This window comes from Rhinatrema bivittatum, chromosome 4 (genome assembly GCF_901001135.1).
Source record: "Rhinatrema bivittatum chromosome 4, aRhiBiv1.1, whole genome shotgun sequence".
Taxonomy (NCBI): Eukaryota; Metazoa; Chordata; class Amphibia; order Gymnophiona; family Rhinatrematidae; genus Rhinatrema; species Rhinatrema bivittatum.
This window is the reverse complement of record NC_042618.1, coordinates 33,745,429-33,772,341: the sequence shown is the minus strand read 5'-3', so window position 1 is coordinate 33,772,341 and position 26,913 is coordinate 33,745,429. Positions and strand designations below refer to the sequence as shown.

The window sequence follows — 26,913 nt, the reverse complement described above, 5'->3', positions numbered from 1 at the left end:
AGACCCCTCCTACATTTTCAAGACTTCAGATCTGTTCTGCAAGCGATTATATTTTCAAAACTCGACTATTGTAATTCGCTTCTCCACGGCCTTTCGGACAACTCCATTAAACCGCTCCAGTTACTGCAGAATGCAACTGCAAGGATTCTTACAAAGTCAAACAAAAGGGACCACATAACACCCATCCTTATAAAGCTACATTGGCTCCCAGTCAAATTCAGAATCCTCTACAAGCTTCTATCAATCACACATAAAGCCATTCACAGCATCGCCCCACTGGACCTTTCAACCCCCCTGCAATTTCATACCTCCACCCGCCCTCTTAGATTAGGGCAAAGAGGCACTCAGAAAACCTACAATCAAAACCTCCCTAGGCAGAAGAGCTCTTTCTGCCGCAGGCCCCAAACAGTTGCTTCCTCCCGACCTTAGACAGGAACAATGCCCGATTACTTTTAAGAAGAGACTTAAGACGCTACTGTTCAGACAAGCTTTTCCATAACCACTCATCCTGGCCGCCCCCTCCATGGACTCACCTCACAAGCAGAGACCCTTTAACACATGCTTTTCCACTGCCTAATCTACCTAGGCTGGACATTTGACTCTCATCAAACCTCAGTCACCCGAATAAGACAACTCTTTTCTCTGTTTTTGCTCCTAACAGTTCGATTTATCAATCTTTCCCCCTGTTTAAGTTGTATCCAAGTTTTCTCCTCCTGTTCTATGTAAGACAGTTTCTTTTTGTCACCGTATGTTGAATGTTGCAATGTAAACCGGAGTGATATTTAACTCTGTTATTTGAACTTCGGTATAGAAAAGTTATAAATAAATAAATAAATAAAAGGAACCTTCGCTCAACGAATAAAGGCCTCCTCAAAATCCCTCAAGCAAGAACCACTCATCGGATCTCAACCCGCGAGAGAACTATTTCCATACTCAGCCCTGCACTATGGAACTTTTTACCAATCAATCTAAGAACAAAACCAAACACCAAAACCTTTAAAAAAGATTTTAAAACTTTGCTTTTCACCAGAGTCTATTCAGACGTAATCAACCATCCTCACCAACAGACTCCCACCCAATACAACATCAAGCAATCAGATACACTATCGTGCCCACCCGGGGAATCTCAACACAACCGCTAAACCCACTATACAACACACAAGAACTTCTTTACAAGATGTTATAACCAACACTTTTTTTTTTGTTACTTCTATTTTATATCTAACTTGTTCACCTATTATACTCACTATTGAAATCCTATTGTAACTATGTTAAACTATTATGATTAATGTAAACCGTTATGATGGCGAAACCAAATGATGGTATACAAAACTTGTTAAAATAAATAAATAAAGCAGTTCATGCCAGAACTGGAACTATCCCTCTCTCACTGATGAGGATATTTTCAATCAGGATGATAGTGTAACAGTAGGAAGGGAAGTGAACAGAAGAAGGATGGATAGAGAAACCAGTTGCTTTATAGATCATTGGATGTATACTGATTCATATCTTTGTCATCTTGACTTGGATTCTCTTCTTTAAGTTACAGTAAAGACCATCTTTTATTTGAACACCAACTACAGACTCCAGTGTTTTTCTTTGAGTGTTCCCCATGTGGACTTAATAGGGGATGGATGAACCTTGTGTGATTCCTTGTTTCTCCCTGATTAGCTAATATCGTCTTCCCTGATCTTATTTTTCACAATCTAGCAACTCCTGAGATATTTGATATAGAGCATGAAGTGTCACAGACTGTGATCGACAGTGCCAGGGGCCTCGGAAGAGAACTCTTCCTCCTCGTCCAGATATCAACCCAGACCCATAGCACCCTTAGTCTAGGTTAAAGCACAGAAACAGAGGACTGGCTACAACAGTATATTCATTCTACCGATCGGACTTACAAATTGGGAAGGAAGGGGGAAAGCCCTACAAAACTGAACATTTGGCATGTGCAATGAATTGCCTCACACAGTGTACTATCCATCCTTAAAATTTCTGTGTCCTAGATAACTGCACAGAAAGTTCTGAAAATAAAGGCTCATATCTTTGAATTGAACTCTGGAACCAAGCAAAGTTTTGCCTAGAGCATGAATCTGGCAATAAGCAAAATACTGTCCAAAAGACTGAATATACAACAATAAGATGCACAAAAATCACTATGGGATTTCAGTCCTTAAAGCTGGATCTCTCATTCAGTAAAATCAGTGTTATGCATATAGCATATAGAAAGACATGATTTAATGGAACATAGTCAACATGGATTTACCCAAGGGAAGTCTTGCCTAACAAATCTGCTTCATTTTTTTGAAGGGGTTAATAAACATGTGGATAAAGGTGAACCGGTAGATGTAGTGTATTTGGATTTTCAGAAGGCGTTTGACAAAGTCCCTCATGAGAGGCTTCTACGAAAACTAAAAAGTCATGGGATAGGAGGCGATGTCCTTTCGTGGATTACAAGCTGGTTAAAAGACAGGAAACAGAGAGTAGGATTAAATGGTCAATTTTCTCAGTGGAAAAGGGTAAACAGTGGAGTGCCTCAGGGATCTGTACTTGGACCGGTGCTTTTCAATATATATATAAATGATCTGGAAAGGAATACAACGAGTGAGGTTATCAAATTTGCGGATGATACAAAATTATTCATAGTACCGGTAGTTAAATCACAAGCAGACTGTGATACATTGCAGGAGGACCTTGCAAGACTTGAAGATTGGGCATCCAAATGGCAGATGAAATTTAATGTGGACAAGTGCAAGGTGTTGCATATAGGGAAAAATAACCGTTGCTGTAGTTACACGATGTTAGGTTCCATATTAGGAGCTACCACCCAGGAAAAAGATCTAGGCATCATAGTGGATAATACTTTAAAATCTTCAGCTCAGTGTGCTGCAGCAGTCAAAAAAGCAAATAGAATGTTAGGAATTATTAGGAAGGGAATGGTTAATAGAACGGAAAATGTCATAATGCCTCTATATCGCTCCATGGTGAGACCACACCTTGAATACTGTGTACAATTCTGGTCGCCGCATCTCAAAAAAGATATAGTTGCAATGGAGAAGGTACAGAGAAGGGCAACCAAAATGATAAACGAGTAGATGTGAATCGGTTATTTTCACTTTTGAGTAATAGAAGGACTAGGGGGCATTCCATGAAGTTAGCAAGTAGCACATTTAAGACTAATCAGAGAAAATTCTTTTTCACTCAATGCACAGTAAAGCTCTGGAATTTGTTGCCAGAGGATGTGGTTAGTGCAGTTAGTGTAGCTGGGTCAAAAAAGGTTTGGATAAGAGGAAGTGACGTCACCCGAGGCGCATGGACGGGTAGTCTCCGAGCTCCGTGTAGCTGCGGGGAAAAAATGCGATAAAATATAGCGAAACAACTCGCACCACTGCCCCGAGACGATCCCTGACGCGGGTAAGCAGCATGGCTACGCGGCGCAAGAATGTTGACCTCTCAGAGTTCTCTTATGGAGGCACGGCCGCGAGAACATCGACGGAGCCGGGGGAGGAGGAAGGCAAAATGGCGGACGGCACGGCGCGAGCAGGGGGATCGCTAACGGAGGCCAGCGGCAGCACTAGCGCAGACGGGCACGAAATAAGAACCTGGCTGCAAGAGGTAAAGAAAGAGATCATCCAAACCCTGAAGGCAGAAATTAAAGAAAGCATCGGGGCGCTGCGGACTGAGGTGGAAGATCTGGGCGAAAGAATCCACGTGGTGGAGCAAAGCACCGACGAACAGGCCATCATTATCATGCAGCATTCTAAAGAAATTCAGGCTCTCCAGCACGACCGGGAAGAGCTGATTAACAAACTGGAGGATTTAGAGAACAGACAGCGGCGCTGCAACATACGAATCAGGGGGATCCCAGAACAAGAGGGGAACACGGAATATGTAGAACTGGTGCAGGCAATCTGTAAAGCGGTGCTCAGCATGGAAGCCCAGGAACCCTATACACGGACTATAGCAATTGAAAGAGCGCATCGTACCCTAGGTAAGCCCGCTAACAACAAACCTAGAGATATTATTGCCTGTCTGCACACTTTTGCAGTAAAAGAGCTTATTATGGCTAAGGCACGCACGCTCCGCCAGATACAGTGGCGGGGGGAGACGATACAGATATTCAATGACCTCTCTTCCGTGACCCTGCAGAAGCGCAGGGAGATGAAAGCTATCACAGATTCATTGCGGGCTGAAAATGTGCGCTACCGATGGCTATACCCGTTTGGCATTTTGTTTACCGTGAGTGGAGACACCTGTGTGGCGCGGCAGCCAGGGGATGCGGAAAAGTTCCTGCGACAGCGGGGCATCGAGCCAAAAGGATCGGAAGTAGGAAAACCAGCAGGAAGACCAGGGCTGGGACCCCGGTGGCAACGAGCGGGTAAAGGAGGAAAGCGCCTACGCAGGCAGGATGGTGCTATGGAAGGATCTGGGACCCCTGCAGAGTGATTGCTCCAGAAGACTTGAGCTGCTAAGCTCGGGCAGGGAGTGAGTTCTATGGTGGGTGCCCCTGCTGCGGAGGGCACACTGGGTAACCAGCGGGTATGGATCTTGCCCAACTATTTCCCGCGCAGACTGGGGGAAGAGTATGACCACATAGAGAAAATGATGGAATTGGAGTGGGAGGGGGTCGGGACAGGGTGAGGGAAGTTTCTAAACAGCAGTTGTAATTTAAGTTGATAACATGTTTTATATATGCTACACGGGTTGATGTTCTTTCTCCCTTTTGTTGGAGGTGAGGATGCACACCTCATTAAGAATGGATGGGGATGGTGGTTGGGGGGAGGGGAGGGAGGGATATGGCGGGGGATATGAGGCACAAATGTACAAATCATTACAGAAGGTGGTAAGAGGTGCGGATGACACAGAGGAGGGTAGGATAGAGCACAGCCAGTTCTTCTTTTTCTTCCCTGAATATGGCTGATTTACGGTTTATTTCCCTAAATGTTAAAGGCCTGAATCATCCGAGGAAACGCCAGTTGCTATTTAAAGATGCGAAGGCGCAGAGAGCCTCCATTTATTTTGTGCAGGAAACACACCTGCGGAGAAAGGATGAGAAATTACTCCGGGATAAGGAGTTTCCCACTATCTTATTGGCATCTAATGGGGAAGGGAAAAAGACAGGAGGGGTGGGTATTCTGTTTGCTAAATCCCTTAAGGTGGAAATTCTGGACCGTAAAAAAGATCAGCAGGGAAGATACCTTGCTGTGGTGGCTAAACTTGATAATATCCTGGTAACTTTGCTTAATATCTATGCTCCCAATCAAAATCAAGGGGCTTTTTTCACCCAAATGGAACAAGCCCTTGACGGGTTCATTCAAGGGTCCCTGCTGATGGGAGGCGACTTTAATACTATTTTAAATCCTCAATTAGATCACAGTCAGTGGCCAGGGGGAGGGAGTAAAGAGCATAGGGCCAGACTCAAACTGGTGATGACCCACTGGGGTCTCGTAGATATCTGGCGTCAACAACACCCACGGGGAAGGGATTACTCCTTTTATTCCAGAGTGCATGGAACATACTCGCGTATAGATATGTGGTTGGGGAGTAAGCTTTGGAACCAGGGATGTCGGGAGGCTACGATTGGCAATATAATATGGTCTGACCATGCACAGGTACAGGGCACCTTTTGTTTGGTGCAGGAGGTAATTGGGACTAAATACTGGCGATTGAATAATGGTTTATTAGCAGATTCTCATTTCTGTGAATCACTTTCCCATGATATCCAGGAGTATTTTGAATTTAATGACGATGGCGAGGTGTCCTCCCGGATTGTCTGGGATTGTTTTAAGGCTGTAATACGGGGAAAGCTCATCGCCAGAGCAGCGGCCAAACAGAAAGAGAATAGGAAGACGAGGGAGGAGTTGCTCAGGGCTATAGAGACCTTGGAAAAGAAACATAAACAATGTGGAGGGTGGCGTACATTACGAGATTTAGATAAAAAGAGAAACGAATTACGTATTTTACTGGACAGTGAAATATTGGATAAGCTGGATAAGAATAGAGGGTTCCGCTTTCTAGAAGGGAATAGGCCGGGACGCTTTCTGGCCAGACAGTTAAAACAACAGATCACCCAGAGCACGATCTTTCAAATTAAAGACTCCAAGGGAACCTGTATATTGGATAATGAGGGCATCCAGAAACGGTTTGCCCAATATTATACGGAGCTCTATTCGGCAGGGCCTCCTGTCCGACCGGAGCGAATTGAGGCCTATTTGCAAGAGTCCCAGATGCCCACTTTAACAGCCGCCCAATCCCGAATTTTAGATATGCATATCACTAAGGGGGAGATTTCTGATGCTATAAATGACCTCAAACCCTTTAAAGCACCCGGTTTAGATGGCTTTACGGGCCTTTTTTATAAGAAATTTAAAGATCTGTTGATCCCACGGTTACAGGTAGTTTACAATGATATGCTCACAACCCATGTTTTGCCTACTACTATGGAGCTTGCTGGTATCACGGTGATCCCTAAGCCAGGGAAGGATAAGTCAGTGTGTGGGTCATATAGACCCATCTCCCTCCTGAATTTGGACCTGAAGATACTGGCTAAGGTCTTGGCCCATAGACTGAATATGGTGATCCCGGAGTTGATACACCCGGATCAAGCGGGGTTCATCCCGGGCAGACAAGCCGGAGACAATATTAGAAAAGTGGTCAACTTAATATGGACGGCGCAAAAGTATAATATTCCGGCTGTGTTAATAGGAGTTGATGCCGAAAAGGCATTCGATAGGGTAGACTGGGATTTCCTGTTTGGAGTGCTGCGGAAGGTGGGGATAGGGGACAATTTTCGGGCCTGGATTGCAGCAATGTACTTGTCTCCCAAGGCTTGCATCAAAATTAATGGCTCTTACTCTCCCAGCTTTGCCTTGGGTCGAGGCACTAGACAGGGGTGTCCCCTGTCCCCACTGCTTTTCGCGCTGTTCATGGAACCATTTGCGGCCAGGGTGCGCCAAAATCAGGATATTAGAGGTATAGCGAGTGGGGGAGTTCAGTATAAGATCTCACTCTTTGCCGATGACATCTTATTTTCTATTGCATACCCCCAGCTGACTTTGCCCATACTGGTACGGGAAATGGAGGGCTTTAGTGCTATATCGGGATTCAAGGTCAATTTGGCAAAGACGGAAATATTGAACCTTACGCTTACGGATGCTCAGAGACTTAGCATCCAGGCCCATTTTCCTTTTAAATGGTCTATCAAGGGCTTAAAATATCTAGGTATCACACTCACTGAAGACTGGACGCAGTTGTTCTCCTTAAATTACGCCCCCTTGATGTTGAAAACAGCAAGGGATCTAGAGATTTGGTGCCCCTACCGGCTCTCTTGGTTGGGGAGGGTGGCCACCATTAAAATGACGGTGCTCCCGCGTTGGCTTTATTTTTTTCAGACCCTGCCCATAGAATTACCCACTACCTTTCTGAAAAGATTACACACTAGGATCTTTCACTTTATCTGGAAAAGGCGGCCACCCCGCATTGCTAGACAGGTCCTCCACAAAGCCCGGGAGGAGGGGGGACTGGCGGTTCCGGATTTTGGCAAGTACTATCAGGCTGCCCAATTACGGGTGATCCCGGAATGGGTGGGGGGAAAGGACCTGAAACAATGGGCCAAAATCGAACAAGACACGGGGGACGGGGTGCCATTAGCGCATCAAGTGTGGGGTATGCCTAGGATAACTAAGATCCAGACCACGGTAAACCCATTCACGCAGGTGACACTGCGGATATGGCGGAAGTCTAGAGTGTGCCTAACTGGGTCGGTCCTGGTCTCCCCTCTGTTGCCAATTGGTTTATATAAATCTAATCATTGGGTACTTAGTGCGGGCGGACCGGTGGATCGCTGGGGGAAATGGGGACTCTGGTATTTTGGACAATTGATAAAGGACAAACAACTGAGAACTTTTCGGGACTTACAAATCCAATATGGTCTACCTGAGACAGAGTTTTACTATTATTTACAACTAAGGCATTGTCTGTTGGACTTATCCCAGCGGGATGACGTGCTTAGAGCACAAACGCCATTTGAAGCTATGTGCGGTGCATCTGCGGGACTGAAGGGGAATATATCCAATATCTACAGTTGGCTGGGGTCTTTTGCGGGTTCGCCAGCTCGCTATCAACGGGAATGGGAAGGGGAGCTACAACTCAATTGGTCCGCTACGCAATGGAAGCAATGTTTTGGATTTTTGCTACGACATTCCATTTCGGCGAATATACTGGAAACCAATTACAAAGTGCTGACCAGATGGTATCTCACACCTGTTAAGTTACATAAAATATACCCCACCCAAGGGGCGCAGTGCTGGAGGCAATGTGGACAGGAGGGGACTTTTATTCATGTATGGTGGAACTGTCCCCAGCTGGTGCCTTTTTGGAGACAGGTACAGGCTATGATACACCAGATGCTGAATACACGCTTGGAACTACTACCAGCAGTGTGCCTGTTGTCCGCATACCCGGACTCATGGAATGCGCTGAAACGGACTTTAATTCATCATACCCTTTGTGCGGCACGACAGGAGGTGGCGGCTTGGTGGCGGTCCACTGGGGTACCGACGGTGACCACTATGTCACATAGACTTTGGCAGATGCACTGCTGGCATTATCTTCGGGCACAACAACTCGATAAGATGGAGAAACATGTCTTGATTTGGGAACCATACCTCCGTTGGTATAAAGACTTGTGAGTGAGCGGTGCCACTGGGTCTTAGGGGCGGTACCTTACTGCTCATAGGGGACTGATCCAGGTCTGGTGTCGTCTGAGGTAGTTTTGAGTAGATCACAGGGGAATATGGGCTAGAGAATTGGTTGTGCTGAGTAATGGGCTTAGTAGTGTCGATTCGCACAGTACATGTAGCGATCTTAATTAGCAGGGGAGGGAGGGAATGGGATTACTAGGGAATAAGGGGGGGTGGAAGGGGGGGAAAAAGAAAATTGCGGCACTCAGGTATTCACTTGATAGTTTATTGTTCAATGTTTAATTGTTTTATCATCAATTACTGATACTGTATTGTTTATTATACAATGTGCCAATAAAAATTTAAATTAAAAAAAAAAAAAAAAAAAAGGTTTGGATAAGTTCTTGGAGGAGAAGTCCATTAATGGCTATTAATCAATTTTACTTAGGGAATAGCCACTGCTTTTAATTGCATCAGTAGCATGGGATCTTCTTAGTGTTTGGGTATTTGCCAGGTTCTTGTGGCCTGGTTGTGGCCTCTGTTGGAAACAGGATGCTGGGCTTGATGGACCCTTGGTCTGACCCAGCATGGCAATTTCTTATGTTCTTAAAAACAAAATATGCAGAGTTCTGTAGGAACTGTGTCATTAATGCAATGGATCTCTTCAGTTTTATGGATTACTCCCTTACCAAACAGGCTAAGTTATGAGATTTTAAGTTCCCATCATTTTTTGCCAATATATTTATCTTTCTAATAATTTTTTTTTTTATACGCACCAGCATTTTTAAAATAAATGTACATTTAGGGGTTCAATGTATGAACACGTTTTCTTATTTCTGCCAGGGAAAACAAGAACAAAATCCATGGCAGGCATCCATTCACCTCTGTTACATGCAGCTTTTGAAAATTCCCCTTCCAAGAGATCAGTTTACGATCTTTTCCTCCTCCTGACACCAGTGTTCCATCTCGTAACATACAGAGTGCAAAAATGCCACCATCGTGGGCCCCTTGAATGGCACAGCTTATTCTGTTTGTACCTACAAATGAACACAAAAACAAATGTTATAGAAATCTGTATCCAACTTTCTATATTCATGTTGCTCCACCATGTGTGAATAAAGTATTAAGACATCCACTGATCTGTGTTTTGTGACTATCTGATCTAAAGGGTGTAACTTTCAAAGCCATTTACACACACAAAGCTCATTTTTATGATTGTAAATTGCTGTATGAAAAGAGCCAAGAGTTGAGTGCAAGTAAAGCAGAGTTGCTTACCTGTAACAGGTGTTCTCCCAGGACAGCAGGATGTTAGTCCTCACATATGGGTGACATCATCGGATGGAGCACTATAACGGAACACTTTTGTCAAAGTTTCTAAAACTTTGACTGGCACACTGAGCATGCCCAGCATGCCACTAACCCTGCATCCACCAGGGGTCCCCCTTCAGTCTCATTTGTAGCAAAAAAGTACGAGCGAAAAATAAAATAAAACATAAGCAAACCCAACTCCGCGGGGGTGGCGGGTGGGTTTCGTGAGGACTAACATCCTGCTGTCCTGGAAAAACCCCTGTTTCAGGTAAGCAACCCTGCTTTCTCCCAGGACAAGAAGGGTGGTAATCCTCACATATGGATGATTAGCGAGCTACAAGATGCCCAAATAAAATCAACTAAGCAGCACCTAACAAGGTGCAACAGTCACAACAACAGAGGTGCTGTTGGTTATGGAGGGCAGCCTGAATTCCACAGTGGGTTGTAGGTAGGAAGAGTTGGGTTATTAAACTGGGAGCAAATTACACAGTACAGACTGGCCAAAGACTCAGTCTTGCCTGCCAGCCTTTTCGATCAGTAATGAGCTGCAAATGTATGGAGAGAGCTCCAAGTAGCAGCTCTACAGCTATCAGCAATAGGTACTGAACGGAGGTGCACTACTGACATTGCCATGGCTCTGACTGAATGCGCTTTCACGCGTCCCTCTAGCGAAAGGCCTGCATGCTGGTAGCAGAAGGAAATACAGTCCGCTAGCCAGGTGGACAGAGTCTGTTTTTGCCCACTGCAACTCCCAATTTGGTCTTATTGAAAGAGATAAACAGTTGGGTAGACTTCCTATGGGCTGTTGTGCTGTCTAAATAAAAGGCGAGCGCACGCTTACAGTCCAAGGAATGCAGGGCCCGCTCACCTGGATGTGAGTGAGGTTTTGGAAAAAAGGTGGGTAGTATTTTGGATTGGTTTAAGTGGAAATCAGATACTACCTTTGGCAGGAATTTTGGGTGAGTGCGGAGCACACGCGGTCATGGAGAAATCTTGTATAAGGTGGGTATGTTACCAGTGCCTGTAGTTCACCGACTCTGCGAGCTGATGTTATAGCCACTAGGAAGATCACTTTCCAAGTGAGATGTCGGAGCTCGCAGGAGTGTAGTGGCTCGAACGGAGGTCGCATGAGCCCTGCCAGCACAACTTTGAGGTCCCATGCCGCAATTGGGGGTCGCAGTGGAGGCTTTAGTTGTAGCAAGCCTCTCAGAAAGTGCCCTACAAGGGGTTACACACCAAAATTGGGGCATCTCCTATACCTGTATGGTAAGCAGCTATGGCACTTACATGTACTCGGATGGAGGAAGTTTGTAGACCAGACTCCAAGAGGTGCTAGAGGTAGTCCAGGAACCTTGTTGTGGGGCAGGAAAAAGGATCTACTCCCTTTGTCGTGCACCACAAGGAGAATCTGTTCCAATTTGAATGGTAAGATTTTCTAGTAGAAGGCTTTCGTGAAGCTACGAGGACCTGGGACACATCGTTAGAAAGGTTAAGGGATTGCAGAATCAACCTTTCAATATCCATGCCGTCAGAGACAGAGAGTGGAGGTTCGGATGACGCAACAGTCCGTCGTTCTGTGTTATTAGAGTTGGTGCCATGCCCAGGCGAATTGGTTGCTGGAATGAGAGGTCGCGTAGTATTGGAAACCAAACCTGTCGCGGCCAGTAAGGGGCTATGAAGATCATTGTGCCCGGTCTTGTCGTAACTTCATGCGAGTCTTACTGATGAGTGGAATTGGAGGGTATGCGTAAAGACGACCCGTGGTCCACGAGTGGGCGAAGGCATCCATGGTGTCTTCCGGCTGAGGTGGAAAGAGTAGAATCGGTCTACTTTGCAGTTGTGAAATGATGCAAAGAGGTCGATGTGCGGGCGACCCCACTTGTGGAAAATTGTGTTCGCTACAGTGGGATCTAGGGACCATTCGTGGGGATGAAACGTCTGGCTGAGACGGTCTGCCATCACATTGTTTATGCCTGCCAGGTAGGTTGCTCTCAGCAGCATGGAATGGGAGAGAGCCCAGGCCCAGATCTGTGCCGCCTCTTGGCATAGCAGGTAAGAGCCAGTGCCCCCTTGCTTGTTGAGATACCACATCACTATCTGGTTGTCTGTTTGACTTAGGATTACTTTGTTGGATAGGCAATCCTGAAATGCGAATAGGGCATACCGTATTGCCTGGAGCTCCACAAAATGTATCTAGTGGTTTGCTTCTGCCCTGGTTCAGGTTTCCTGGGTTTCTAATTGGTTGACATGGGCTCCCCAACCTAGGTTGGAGGCATCTGTGGTCAATGTAATCTGAGAATCTGGTGGTTGGAAGGGTAGGCCTATCTGGAGATTGGACTCCTGTATCCACCAAGCTAGGGAGTGGCGAAGCAGGCTGGTCACATAGACAGTCTGTGATAGATCTTGGCTTGATTGGGACCACTGGGCTTTAAAGTCCATTGTGTCACTCACATGGCTAGTCGAGCCATTGGGGTAACAAACTGTAGATGCCATGTGCCCTAGCAAGGTTAGCAGTTGATGAGCTGAAGTTGTCTGACAAGTCTGTACTGCTTTTGCCAAGGTTGACAGTGTGCGTGCTCGGTCCCTTGGGAGGAACACTCTGGCTTGAATAGTGTTTAGGTCTGCTCTGATGAACAAGAGGGTGTGTGACAGAGTCAGATGAGATTTGGGGTAGTTTATGAGAAATCCCAATGACTGTGCAGTTGTATGGTAAGACGGAGGGATTGAAGCACTCCTTCCCTGGATGGGCTCCTGAGTAGCCAGTTGTCTAAATATGGGTAGACATGGATACTGTGTTGTCTCAAGTAAGCTACCATGACTGCCAGAAATTTCGTGAATACTCGGGGTGCTGATGCCAGGCCGAACGGCAGCACTCAGTATTGGAAATGTCTGTGACCTACTATGAATCTGAGATATTTTCGATGAGGAGGGGATATGGCTATATGGGCATAAGCCTCCTGAAGATCTAGAGAGCAGAGTCAATCTCCCTTTTGTAGTAGAGGGAGCATGAAGCCCAAGGTAACCATCCTGAACTTTTCCTTGTGAAGATGTTTGTTTAGGGCACGGAGGTTGAATATGGGACATGTGCCGCCCGATTTTTTTGGAATCAGAAATACCCTTTTCCTCACTGCATTCGGGGAATCGGTTCCACGGCATTGGACTGCAGGAGGATAGAGAATTCTGCCTCAAGGAATGGAGTGTGGTCGGTTAGACTCCACGCTGGACGTGGTGGAGAGTCTGAGGGTAGTGTAATGATATTTAGATGGTAACCATGGGCTACTATAGAAAGGACCCACTGGTAGGTGGCAACTGTGTGCCATTTGTTGGCAAAGTGGCACAGACGGCCTCCCATGGGAAAAGTGGTTGGGGGGGAGGGTTGACTGCTACTCTCGAGATGGGAGTCAAAAACCCGCTGCAGGACCAGACTGAGGGGCTGGTTGTGCTTTAGGGGGTCTGTGCTGACGAGGCTGGCTTCTGTGAGAGGGTGTCTGGTCGGTCTAGCACAGGATGGAGGAGGGTAGCGCCTGCGTGGCTTATAGGTCTATTTCCTGATGTGTCGTTGAAATCCTCTTTTGGTGGTAGACGAGAAATCTGAGGGGACAGTGGATAGTTGGCGCACGGTTTCATGGTGGTCTTTGAGTTGCGCCACTGCCTCTTGAATTTTGCCAAACAAATTGTCCCCTGTGCATGGAAGGTCTGCTAACCTGTCCTGAACTTCCTGGTGTAAGTCAGAAGATTTTAGCCAAACCCAGCGCCTGGCGCTTAATTCCTGCCGCTGATACTCTGAAAACAGTGTCGAAGATATCATATGTTATCCTGACCTCATGTTTCCCAACTTCGAATCCCTTTTGGAGGATGGAAAACAATCCTTCCTGGAAGGAAGGGTTTCGGAGAAGTCTTGAACTTGTTTCCAGAGATTTCTGGTGTATTGTGTCATATATAGCTGGTAGGCTGCTATATGGACCATCAGCATGGATCCCTAGAAAACTCTGTGGCCGAAGGCGTCCAGTGACTTCTGCTCTTTGCCAGGCAGGGCAGAAGAGTGAGGCTGGGACCTCTTAGCCTTCTTCTGGGCAGATTCCACCACTATGGAGTGGTGGGATAGTTGGCTCTTTTGAAAACCTCTAGCTGCCTGAACCAGGTATGTAGTGTCAGATTTCCTGTTGACTGGAGGCACCAGATGTGGTGTAAGAGGTCAAGCAGAACTTCGTGGACCGGAATTGCCATTACGTCTTTAGGGGCATCCAAGAATTGAAGCATCTCCAGCATTTTATGTCTGGCATCCTACTCAGTCTGCAATTTAAAAGGAATGGTTTCAGACATCTCCTTGATAAAACTAGCAAAGGAGAGGTCCTCCAGAGGGGAGCGGCGTCTTTCTTCCGGGGGTGAAGTCTCTGACAAAAGGTCTTCAGAAGCTTGTGAGTCAGAGGAAATGTCCCCCCAAGGGTCGTATGGTGAGTCTCTTCACCCTGCGGGCCTTCAGATGGAGGCAGAAGTCCAAGTCCAGTTGGATGAGGATGTGGCACCAATGGAAAATGACGAGGCACCGAAATTGGTGGAGCCAGCGGCACCAATGGCATCGGTGTCTTCGATGGACATAGAGGTGCAACTAAGCCCGAAGGTCCAGGAATCGGCTGCGGCATCGGTGGTTCCTGGAGAGGAGAGGAGCCACGATCCTCTTCTTCATCGTCTGAAGACACAGGAATTGGGAATGATGCCGGAGGAGGGATCGATGGTTCCGAAGGGATGTGCACTGATGGAAGTGCACCAATCAGGGTGTCCAAACGTTCGATGAGCAGAGCCAAAATAATAGGCACCAGATCAGGCGTCGGAATGGGAGCCAGCGCCGGTGGTGACTAAAAACCCCGAAGGGCCTGAAGCACTGCCTCTTGGACCATCCAGTCCAATTCCTCCTGGAAGGCTGGTGTGGGTAACACAGCGGCCGGGGTTGGAAGCTGACTAGGCGTTGCCGGAGGGACCACAGGAATTTGTGGAGTCTTAGCACTCGACACAGTTGTAAGTGGGGATCGCCTTGGTGTTCCGGGTCCAGAGGAGGATGAGGGCTCCTCTTCCCGGGACTTCTTAGAAGGTGGCTTGGCTGAGGTCGATGCCGCTGCCTTGTCGGTACCAGCACCGGATGAAGATTTGCACCAATGCCGGTGCTTCTCACGATGCTCGACCCGGTCCTTCTCTGGTGCCGAGGACAAGGATGTTGAAGCCTTCGAGTGAGACGATGCCGGTGACAGATGGTCACCGGTTTCTCGATGTTGTTGAGATGTCAATGGAGAAGGAGTTGAAGATGAGGAAATCTTCCGACTCGGTGCGCTAGAGACGATGGAGATGAGCGCTTAAAGGCAAACAGGTGCTCCATCTTCTCCAGGCAGGCGCGGCGACCTTTAGGGGTCATTTGAGCAAAACTAGTGCAACGTTGGACGTCATAAGAAGGCCCCAGGCATAAAATGCACACGTCGTGAAGGTCCGTCATGGACATAGTCCTCGGACACTTGGGGCACTTCCGAAACTTGGTCGCCATAGTGAAAGAGGTGGCGGCGTGTGGTCGGTGGCCTTCGGGCACCAATAGGAACACCGCCGGGAACCGACCGCAACAAATGTGGTAAACTTACCGGAACGTTAGCGGAGGTCGGTGGTTGATGGGGGACCCAGGGAAGGGGAAAAATTCTCAAGAATTTTCAAAAAAAGTTCTGTGAGGAAAAATTGTGAGAAATTCTCACAGAGCTCCTAAGAACCACGAGGCAACTGATGCATGGAAAAAAAAAGAGACTGAAGGGGACCCCTGGTGGATGCAGGGTTAGTGGCATGCTGGGCATGCTCAGTGTGCCAGTCAAAGTTCTAGAAACTTTGACAAAAGTGTTCCGTGATAGGGCTCCATCCAATGATGTCACCCATATGTGAGGACTATCATCCTGCTTGTCCTGGGAGAAAACAAGTATGCTTACCATAAAACGGTGCTCTCCGTAAACAGCCATGACATGTGGGTGATGCCATCCAATGGTGTCAAACAGATCCTTCTATCTAAGCTCATAGAGCTTTTGCTCTATTGAGCATGTACAGGAATTCCCACATGGGTGTTGCTTTGTGAGTTCCCTCAGGCAATATTAGAGCTAAGACTAGGCAAGTAGTTGACTCTTCAGGGAGATGGACAGGTATTTAGCATGGTTAATTCATCCTGCTATCTAAAGAGAACACTGTTTACTATAAGTAAACAATTTCTCCATCAACAAGCAGGGCTGAATTAGCCATGACACATGGAGAGCCCCAAGCTCAAGATTGCAGCAGAGCGTTTTCTAAATAAGCAACCTGAACTCCACCATAGACAGTGACTACTGCGTAAGCAAAACTGCTTGTTAATTTATTTTTAAAAAAAAAGTGTCTGGCCAGTAAAGAGACACGACAAAGTTGCAACTTTGCAGATGTCTTCCGTAGGTACTGTGTTCAGCTGAGTCACTGATGCAGCCATGGCTCTCACTTGATGAGCCTTGATAGAGTGGGATCTGGTTGCCTGCCAGGGCATAAAAATGTGCAATACAGTTTGCTAGCCAATTGGACAATGTTCGTTTGACTGCTGCTATGCCCAATCAGTTAGGATTGTAAGAGACAAATAGCTGTAAGGACTGACAGTGTGGATGGATCCTTTTCCTGTAGTAAGCCAAGACTCTTTTACAGTCTAATGACTGAAAGGCTTTTTCACCTTTATGTGCATGTGGTCTCGAAAGAAGGTAGGTAAGATGATGGCTTGATTAATAAGAAAAGTAGATACCACCTTTGGTAAAATCTTTGGGTGCAAGCAGAGCACTATTCTATTGTGGAAGAATTGCATATAAGGAAAGTAAAACTAAAGCCTCAAGTTCACTGACTCTTTTGGCTAATGTGATTGCAACTAGGAATAGTACTTTCCATGTGAGAAGTCTGAGAGCAGCAGACTCCAATGATTCAAATGAAGATTTCATTAGTTATGCTAGAATTACATTCTGGTCCCATGGAATAAGTTTGCCCTATAGAGGTTTAGAATGTTATAAGCCTTTTATGAATTTGGATACCAACAGATGAGTTGAGATTGGCCTACCCTCAATTTGAAAGTGATAGACTGCTATGGAACTGAGATGAAGTACTGAGACACAAGGAAGACAGAGTAAGTACTTAAGTAGGTCTTTTGGGTCACATGTGAATGATCCAAGGAATTGTGTAGACTACAAAGATAAGAATCCTTTCCCATTTGAATCCATAAGCTCTTCTAACAGACAGCTATTGGATAGATGCTACTATATCCACAATCTTTTTGAGTAAGAAAAGGTGTGCAATCAGGGAGTGTTCAATATCCATGCTGTCAGGTTGAGAATGGGAATGCTCAGATGATTCAGATGCCCTTCCTCTTGAGTTAATAAGGATGGATCTGTCCCAAGATGCTCAGAGGGGTACTGGACAGCTGTACCAGATACACAAAGCAGGCTTGTCTGGGTCATGCTGGAGTAGTAAGAATCATTTGAGCCTGGTCCTCAAGGACCTTTTGCACCATCCTGGTGATTATTGGAAATAGTAGAAAAGCATACATTAGATCTACACTTCAGTTGAGTAGAAGTGTCCTGAGAGGATCACAGTTCACTGGCCAGAATGGAACAACATCTTTACACTTTTCTGTTTTCCCTCTGTCGCAAAGAGGTCTATTGCTGGAAGTCCCCATAAACTGAACAGTCTGTTGGCAGTTGATTGTTGTAGGGACAACTGGTGTGGGTGAAATATTCTCCTCAGGCGATCTGCTAACATGTCAGAATTTCCTGGAAAGTGGGTTGCTTGCAAGACAGCTTATGTTTGCATGCCCATCTTTACTGTCTCCTGCCACCTTGTTTCTTCATGTAAAACATGCTACTTGGTTATTGGTTTGAATGAGAATGTTCTTTCCCAGGAGGAGATGCGTGAAAGTTGTAAAAGCGTATCTGATTGCTTGCAGTTCTAGAAGGTTGATCTAAATTGTCTATTAATGACCAAATCCCTTGAGTTTAGAAAGGACCTGTTTGGGTTCCCCATCCTTTTGTGGAAGCATCCATTGCCAATGCTACTTGGAGGGGAAGCAGCAGCAGTGGTGCTCCCTCTTGGAGGATCAAGGATTGTAGCCATCAGCGTTGTTCCTATTTCATTCTTTGAGAGACATCCACAGAGATTTTCAAGGGCTGAGTTAATTGGTTCCATTGGGATTGGAGACCCCACTGTAAAAGTCGCATATGAAGGCAGACCAGCAGAACTTTATGAACTCTTGCTGTTATGTGTTCCAGAGCAACAAGAATGTCTTTGGCTGTTATCTGATCTGCATTCAGCAGTAGATATGTAAGTAATTCTTTTTTTTTTTAATTTTATTTTTATTGCATTTCAGTTTAATTACAAACAAATTATAAGATGTATGCAATACAAAGACAGTAAAAGAATAATACATTTCTCAATATAATAATATTGCATAACATCCAATCACTAGAAATATGGAGGAAAAAGGAGATCATCATCAACAGCTAAGTACATGGAGCAATTTAAAAGCAAAAAAAAAAAATTTTACCCAACACTTCTATACTACTCCCCCACCTTCATAACATTGATTCTCCACATAAAACAATATCTACGGGTGTGAATCCAAATAGTTACGAAGCTGTTCTGGGGTATTGAAGACATACCTATTGTCTCCATGCTTAATGAAGCATCTACAATGGTATTTTAAAGTAAATTGTATCCCTTTTTCTATCACTTCTTTCCTTAAAGCAATGAAGTTTTTTCGTCTCACTTGAGTTACCTGGGTTACATCTGGGAAGATTCTAACAGGAAACCCATAGAAATTTTGACTTTGATTTTTAAAATGTTGTTTCAATACTGCATCTCTCTCAAGGAAAGATGTGAATTGAACCAGCAATGTTGCCCTATTTTCTATCTGTGCTTCAAAAGACTTTTCCAAAAAGTTTGTTAAATCCAAACTTCCTTGATTTTGCTGTTCTTTTTCTACTTGTGATTGTTGTAAATAATGAATTTTTGATAGTATAGGGATAGAACTATCCAAATATTTCAAAATATTCTTAAAGTAGCTGTTAAACAAGTCTCTAGGTGTCATTAAGTATGTTTTAGGAAAATTTAATAATCTCAAATTGTATTTTCTATTTTGATTTTCCAGAAATTCAATTTTACCTTCTGTTTCTGTCACAGATTTGATCAAATTTGTTTGAACGTTCTGTATTTTCACAAGTTGTGTATCAATTGATCTAGATTTCACCTCTAATTTGCCAATTTTTTCCTCTATTAGAATATTATTTTTTAAAGCTTCCTGAACAGTTCTAGTCAGATTATTTATTGACCTCTGAACATTCACCATCATTAAACCCAGTTCCTCCATTGAGAACTTTGTTGGAACTATTATAGGTATGTCCTCAATTTCTATTTGTTTCACATCCCGTTGTTGCTTTAATATCCCATTCTCCCCTTCAGATGACAAAATGGAGCAGTCTTTAATTTCAGCATGTGAGCATTCTCCCATGCTCTCAGAGACTTTGGTTCCATTTGAACTTCCGTCCTGGTTAATTGTAGAGTCTTTCAATACAATTTGAGTTTCAGCTACCCTATCAGATGGTGGGATAGGTCTTTCTGGAGCACCGGGTGACAGAGATATTTCACTAGCCTGATAACATTTCTCTTGCTCCACAGCTCTGTTATCTGCGGCTCCCTCCGGTGTATTTGTGGGGAAGATTTGAAAACACTCCTTAATGCTGGGTTGAATCAACTTGTTTGGAGTTGATGACACAGAGGTTTCCCTCAATTTCGCTTTCCTCTTTGTATGAGGCATAGCGATTATCATCCAAATAGTCAGATTCCCCAAGGTTAACCCAACAAAGAGCTTTCAAATTATGTATTAGAAGAAAATAAAACTTAGCTTTGATGATCTCCTGGCCGCTACTGACAAAGAACAGTCCCAATCCGTCCCAATCCGGGCTAAGGTGGGCAAAGGCGCGCGCCCCTTGGCCGCACGCGGCTTAGCCGTTGCGCCGGTATAGGAAGGTTTAAATACCTATCCGGCTCCTCCTCCGATGGACGACGTCACCGGGTCTCCGCCCCGAACAGGAAGCAGGTATTCCTCCAACCTCTCAGCGGAGAGGCTACGGGCAAGAAAATGTTCACGGGCCCTCTCGGACCCAGGAAATGAGTCAGAGCGCAGCCAGATATGTAAGTAATTCTAAGTGTGTTCACCCTGTCTGATGGAAGGAAGGCTATTTCCTGTAGGGAATCTATCCATGCTCCTATGAATTTTATTGACTGGGTGGTAACTAGGATCAATTTTTCAAAGTTCACCAGGAAACTTAATGACTGTAGTAGTTGAATCAACTTCTATAGGGAAATGAAAACTGCTTCCCATGAAGCCACTGTCATTAGCCAGTTGTCTAGGTTCAGGATGACCTGGATGCCCAGACAATGAAGGTGTGCTATTTCAGCTGCGCACTTGGTGAAGACCCTTGGTGCTGTGGATAGTCCAAAGGGGATTACTCAATATTGGTAATGAGAGGAGTCCACCACAAACTATAGGTAAAGCCAGTGGAAGGGGCAGATATCAAAATGAGCATAAGCATCCTTCAGATCCAGGGCACATCCATTCCCCCTTCTAGATAAAGAAGGACAATGTCCATGTGGAAAGAGTTCATTGTGAATTTCTCCCAGAGCAGATTCTTGTTCAGATTACTTAAATTCAGGATGGATCTTAATCCCCTGGTTTTCTTGGGGATAAAGTAGTAGTGAAAGCAGGCCCCGTGGCTATGCTGCTGGGGTGGAACAGATTCTATTGCTCACTGACTTAGAAAAGACTCTACTTACAGGTAGGTTGTGCTGCATGAAACGGCTTGAGATTGGAGGCTAAGAAATGAGAAAGCATGGGGAGTCAGGAAAACCATAAGTGGTATCCAAACTTCACAATTCTGAGTACCCAGCAGTCTTTGGTAATCTTGTGCCATTCCTCCATGTAGAGCAGATTCCTTCCTCCTACCAGGGAGGATGGATTTGTAGGATGATAATAAACTTGACCCTGGTTTAGGTTGGACCTGTTGGCCGCTTTAGGTTGACTGTGTTCTCACTGTTGACTTCGGGCCAGAAGCAATTGCGGAAGCAAAGCAGAATTCTGTACCTTTGAAATTGTTGGAAAGGGCATGTCTGGAAACACAGCCTTTTAAAAATACAGTACAGCTGGCGTGAAGTAGACTGTTGCTCTGAGCTGAGAGACTGGACTGCCACATGTTGCTCTTTGATTTGAGCAACAGTTTCCCTGAGTTTATCTCTGAAGATGTGGTCTCCCATGCAGGGGATGTCTGCTAACTTATCATGGACATTGTCCTGCAAGCTGCTGGTCTGTAACCAAGCCATCTGATATGCTCCTGTTGAGGCCAATGAAGAGCGAGCAGTCATGCCACATGCTTCATAAATGAACTGAATAAGGTGGCGTATAAACTCTTCCATGTCTAGAAATGGCTGTGGATATGCCAAGGCAGCATCGCATAACTGAAGAAAAGACTTCAGCTTTTGCATACAATCATATAAATATTGAACTATGAGGACTTGCTGAACAGAAATTCATGCACTGAGCATGGAGTTCTGGAATACTTTAACAAAATTCTTCAATAACTTAGGATCCTTCCCCAGTGGGGTGTTAAAAGAGAAAAGAAAGCTAAAATATTTTCTAAGAGCTGATTCCACTACTAATAATTGTGAGGTACTTGTATTATTCCATATCCTGGTGATTTTTGTACTCTGTACTTGAGGTCTAGTTTTCTTGCTACTGAGGCACAGGAAATTGGGTTCTCCCACATTCTTGCTTGTAACTCCTGCAGAATTATCATGAATTGGAATGGTTGCTGTTTGTGATAGAGTCTCTAGAATCTGAAGACTTTCACTTAAGAATTCTTGTCTTTTTGAACACAGACTCCATGCACTGTAACTACCTTTTCCAGAAATATGGAATGAGAGGTCCTCCAGCAGACACAAGTGGTTTGGAGGCTCAGATAGGGGGATCAGAGAGAATTATCTTCAGTCTTCAGATCCAAAGAGAGAGTGAACACTTATCCAGGACCCCTGTGATGAACTGGATGACCGAGGAAGGGACCTTAGTCACCTCAGAGGGGTGAATTCCTGGTTAACCTCCTCAGTCTGGCTGGTCTCCACTGCAAGCTAGACTAATACCACCTCATGAGGGATCTGATTGGGTGTACACTCTAATTGGGGAAGCTGGGATTCCTTCTCATGTGAGTAAATCTGATATTTTGGAAAGGAGAGGTTGGAGAGTATCCTTCTTATCCTTAGATGCTAGAGAGGTAAAGAAAGTTTTCACCAATTACGCCATTTGGTCCAAGGGCTAATATGCTCTTTGGCATGCCGTTGGAGGTGGAACATCCTCTTCTAATACCTGGAAGGAGTTTGCATGCACATTTTCTGGACTTTGAAAGACTGTATTGGAGATTGGATCTAAATTAATGGGATAATGGAACAAATGAAATCCAGTGTCTTATGCATCCCTGTGATCGATGTGTTGACAACACCAAGACCGGAGGAAGGTGCGTCACAGCATCAGCTGCACTGATCAATGCTTTTTCCCCACCATTTCTTTTTCTTAGTTTTTGGTTTGCTTGACCCCAAGGACCTGGCCTGTTTCACCGATGAGATCTTTTAGAGAAGCTCCTGCTCAACTCTAAACCTGGGGAGCATTCTGAAAAGAGGAGAGACTGTGACTCCTCAGTGTCTTATGCAGTTCCTCCATTTTTTAGGCCCTGGATTTCTATACCCATGGAGATATGAAACCACAGTGGTAGCAGTTTGCCTGGTCATGGTATAGTATTAGTCAGAGGTAAAAGTTAAAAACCTGGCCGTTCAAACAAGCATTCACGAAATTCCAACCACACCTCGGACCAACTAGCCTTGTATCATAACTGGAATATACTGTAATAACTATTGCTACTCAACTATTATATAGCTAGCTTGATAACATAACTGTAACAATGCAATAACTGTTGCTACTTAACTGTTATATAGCTCATAATATAAATACTATTATGGATATAATTTGTAATATAATGTACGCTTAACAAAGTTGTTACATGGATCTGTATCCTCCTCGCTAGTCTCTTCACTAGGTCTCCCTGACCGCACTTTCTCTCTTGTCCCGTTCCTTACGAATTCCCTGTTAGATGTAACTATTATCCTTCCATTCTAGCTGTTACGTTGTTTGTACCCCAGTTGTATGTAAACTGATGTGATATTCATTTGAATGTTGGTACATAAAAGTTCTAAATAAATAAATAAATAATGGATATCATATGTTCATTGGTAATGGACATCTTCCTATCACATACACAATCAATGAAACCACTCACTCTGGACTTCTTTATTCTAGACATTCTGTGAAGAAATCTTCTCTCCCTTTTTTTGTAGCATTGAAAAGTACTGTTTGAGAGGCTGCCAAGGCAACAAAATAATTAAAAAATTGGTATTGAAAAATGAGTATTTATTTATTTATTTAAAACTTTTCTATACTGACATTCAAGGAAAATATCACATCGGTTTACATAGAACAGGGGAAACCTTTAACTAAGGAAATGCGAAGTTACACATAACATAAGGGAGCTGAACTAGGAGAAAAGGCTGGAGAAGCAGCATCAGGAACCAGGAAAGATATGATAGCCAAAATTTACAATAGTATAAGAAATATAACATTATATGGCAAATATTTGCAGTTGTATAAGAAATATAACAATATATGGCAATTATCTACAATATGACCAGTATATATCGTAGAGCGGTGTCTGGGATATAGTCGTATCCATAGAAGAAGTGGCGGGTGGGGGCAGAGATCTGGGGGCTGCGGGATTAGGTGAAGGCTTGTGAGAAGAACCAAGTTTTAAGGTTTTTTTTAAAGGTTTGGATACAATGTTCTTGGCGCAGGTGAGCGGGTATAGTGTTCCAAATGGTTGGTCCAGCGATGGAAAGAGCCCGTTCTCTCGTAGCTATGTGATGGATGAGTTGGGGGGAGGAATGCAGAGGGTCCCTTTTGTATGCCGATCTCGTGGGTCTGTTTGATGTGTGGTATTGCAGGGAGTTATTCAGCCAATGAATGTTAGGGTTATGCAGGGTTTTATGGATGATAGAAAGGGACTTGTGAAGGATTCTAAAGAGTACAGGGAGCCAGTGGAGGTCCTTGAGTATGGGGGTAATGTGATCTCTTCTACGGGAGCTGGTAAGGATTCTGGCTGCCGCGTTCTGGAGCATTTGGAGCGGCTTAATTGAGGTAGCGGGAAGGCCTAGGAGGAGGGTGTTGCAATAGTTGCAATTTTTTATTCTTGTTAATTGTAAACCGATCCGATATGGTTATTTACTATGAAGGTCGGTATATAAAACTGTTAAATAAATAAATAAATAAATAAATAAATAAATAGTCAATTTTGGTAAAAAGTAAAGCCTGGAGGACTGAGCGAAAGTCATAGGGACGGAGAAGTGGTCTTAGTTTTTTTAGAATGTGTAGTTTGTGGAAACATTATTTCGTGGTAGCATTTATAAATTTTCTTAGGTTTAGGTGATTTTCTAATGTGACTCCTAGGTCTCTGACATGTTGGACCTTGGCTACTGGAGAGTCAGGGTGAGGACCGTTGTGATGGTCTGGAGAGATGAAGAGGAGTTCTGTTTTTGTTGTGTTGAGGGCAAGGTTGATGCTGGTGAGGAGGTGATTAATTGAGGAAAGGCAGTTATCCCAGATCTTAAGGGATTTGGGGAGTGATTCTGTTACAAGGATGACAATTTGGACGTCTGTGTATATGTAATGAGTAATGCCTAAGTCGGCGAGGAGTTTACAGAGCGGTAGGAGGTAGATATTGAATAGCGTGGGGGAGAATGAAGAGCCCTGGGGGACTCCACGTGTGAGGTTTATGGGGTTAGATTCTTTGCTGCCAATATTAACCTTGTAGCTTCTATTGTGGAGGTAAGATTTAAATCAGTTCAAGGTTGTTCCTTTGATGCCAATTTCTGAAAGTCTGTCTAGTAAGATATTGTGGTTGATAGTGTCGAAAGCTGATGAGATGTCAAGAAGAGCAAGGATGAAAGATTGGCCCTTGTCTAATCCTAAGAGGAGGGTGTCTGTGAGAGAGATAAGTAGAGTTTCGGTATTGAAGAATTTCCGAAAGCCGAATTGGGACGGGAATAGCAGATTGTTCTTTTCCAGGTGATCCGTGAGTTGGAGGTTCACCACTCTTTCCACGAGTTTTGCTACAAAAGGGAGGTTAGAGATTGGCCTGAAGTTAGATAGGTTCTTGGGGTCAAGATTAGGTTTCTTAAGAATGGGTTTGAGGGTAGCTTGTTTCAGTGTGTCTGGAACGTGTCCTTGAGTGAGCGAGCAATTGATGATATTAGCTAGAGGGAGGGTAATGATGTTAGGGATGGTTAGTAAGGATTTTGTGGGGATGGTGTTGGAGGGGTGGGAGGCTGCTTTCATTTTTTTAAGGATGGATTCGATTTCTGATGGGGTGGTAGTTTCGAAGGACTCTAGGGGGTATTCAGGAATGGATGGTAGGTAAGAGTTGGTGGTGTGGAGGTGCGGGGCTGAGGACTGGAATCTAAGGAGAAGCTTGGTAATTTTGTCCTGAGAGTGCTAATTCCTCACATTTGCTTTTGGCTTCATTATCAGGGATGGGGGGAGGGCTGTTTTTGTGAGTTCAGAGACTAATGTGAAAAGGGCTTTTGCATTGTATTGAAACTTGTGAATTTTTTGCGCATGGTAGTCTCTTTTTGTTTTTTGTATGGATGTTCTATAGATGTGGAGAGCTGATTTGTAAGCGGCTTGCAAGGGGGCGGACGGGTTTTTGTGCCATTTCTTTTCCTTTGATCTTAAATCCTGTTTGAGTTTTTTTAGTTTTCCAGTGAACCAAGGTTTTTTTGAATTCCAGGTAGGGTTTAGCTTGAGGGACTTTACAGGGCAGATGTTATTGGCAATGTTATTGGTGATATTGTTCCAGCAGGAGAGGGCAGCATCAGGGCTGGCCAGGTCTAGGTTATCAATGGCCTCTGTGAGGGCAAGAATTAGATCTTCCTGGTTGCAGGGTTTTCAGAAGAGTATCGTATTTTTGTGTGTGGGGGGCGAGATGGAATTTTTTTTTATAGTGAAGTTGGCTTTTATGAGGGAGTGATCTGACCAGGGGACTGGGGTGCAGGAGGGGGGGGGGGTTGGCTGTGAGGAGAGGAGTGTTCGTGAAAATTAAATCAAGGGTGTGACCGGCCTTGTGAGTAGGTGAGTTGATTATCTGGTCAAAGCCCAAGGCATTGACAGAGGAGAGAAAGGCTTCACAATTAGGGGATAGGGGGGAGGCATCAACGTGGAGGTTGAAATCTCCTAGGATGATGTTTGGGTAGTCAAAGTCTAAATTCTCGGCTAAGAATTCAATGAGGGGTGAGGGATTTAATTTAAAATTTAAAATCTTTTCTATACTGTCGTTAAGCTAGTTGCCGTCACAACGGTTCACAATAAGGCACATAATTTCAAACTTAAATGTGTTGAATTATATTAACTTAACGGGTGCCATCAAATACTGTAACATAGTTTCATATTAAATATTACTTAGTGGTGGTGATAAGTCATGTCAACTTTAAGTATATCGGCTATAAGATAAATTAACACTTAAGTATGGTCCTCTGTTGTTTGCAATCTAATAGAGGTAAAGTAAGATAAAATATATACACACACACACACCATTTGAGTAAGCTGATGTGTGTGTGTGGGAGTTCTTCGGACTGCATCATACAATTCTCTGGATTCTACTCTTCATTCCCTTTGTGGTATGCTTGCTTAAATAGCCATGTTTTTAAACTTTTTTTGAATGCTTTGATGTCTCTTTGTGTTCTGATTTCTAAAGGCATTGTG

The 26,913-nt window shown here is 44.5% G+C and overlaps 1 protein-coding gene across 1 annotated transcript in view; it reads right to left on the bottom strand.

The window, feature by feature from the left end:
* EML1 (EMAP like 1) overlaps positions 1-26,913 on the bottom strand; it is a 265,065-nt gene that overhangs the window by 51,952 nt on the left and 186,200 nt on the right. The window contains 1 exon segment of the mRNA XM_029597926.1: positions 9,564-9,718. Coding sequence (XP_029453786.1) covers positions 9,564-9,718 — 155 coding nt within the window.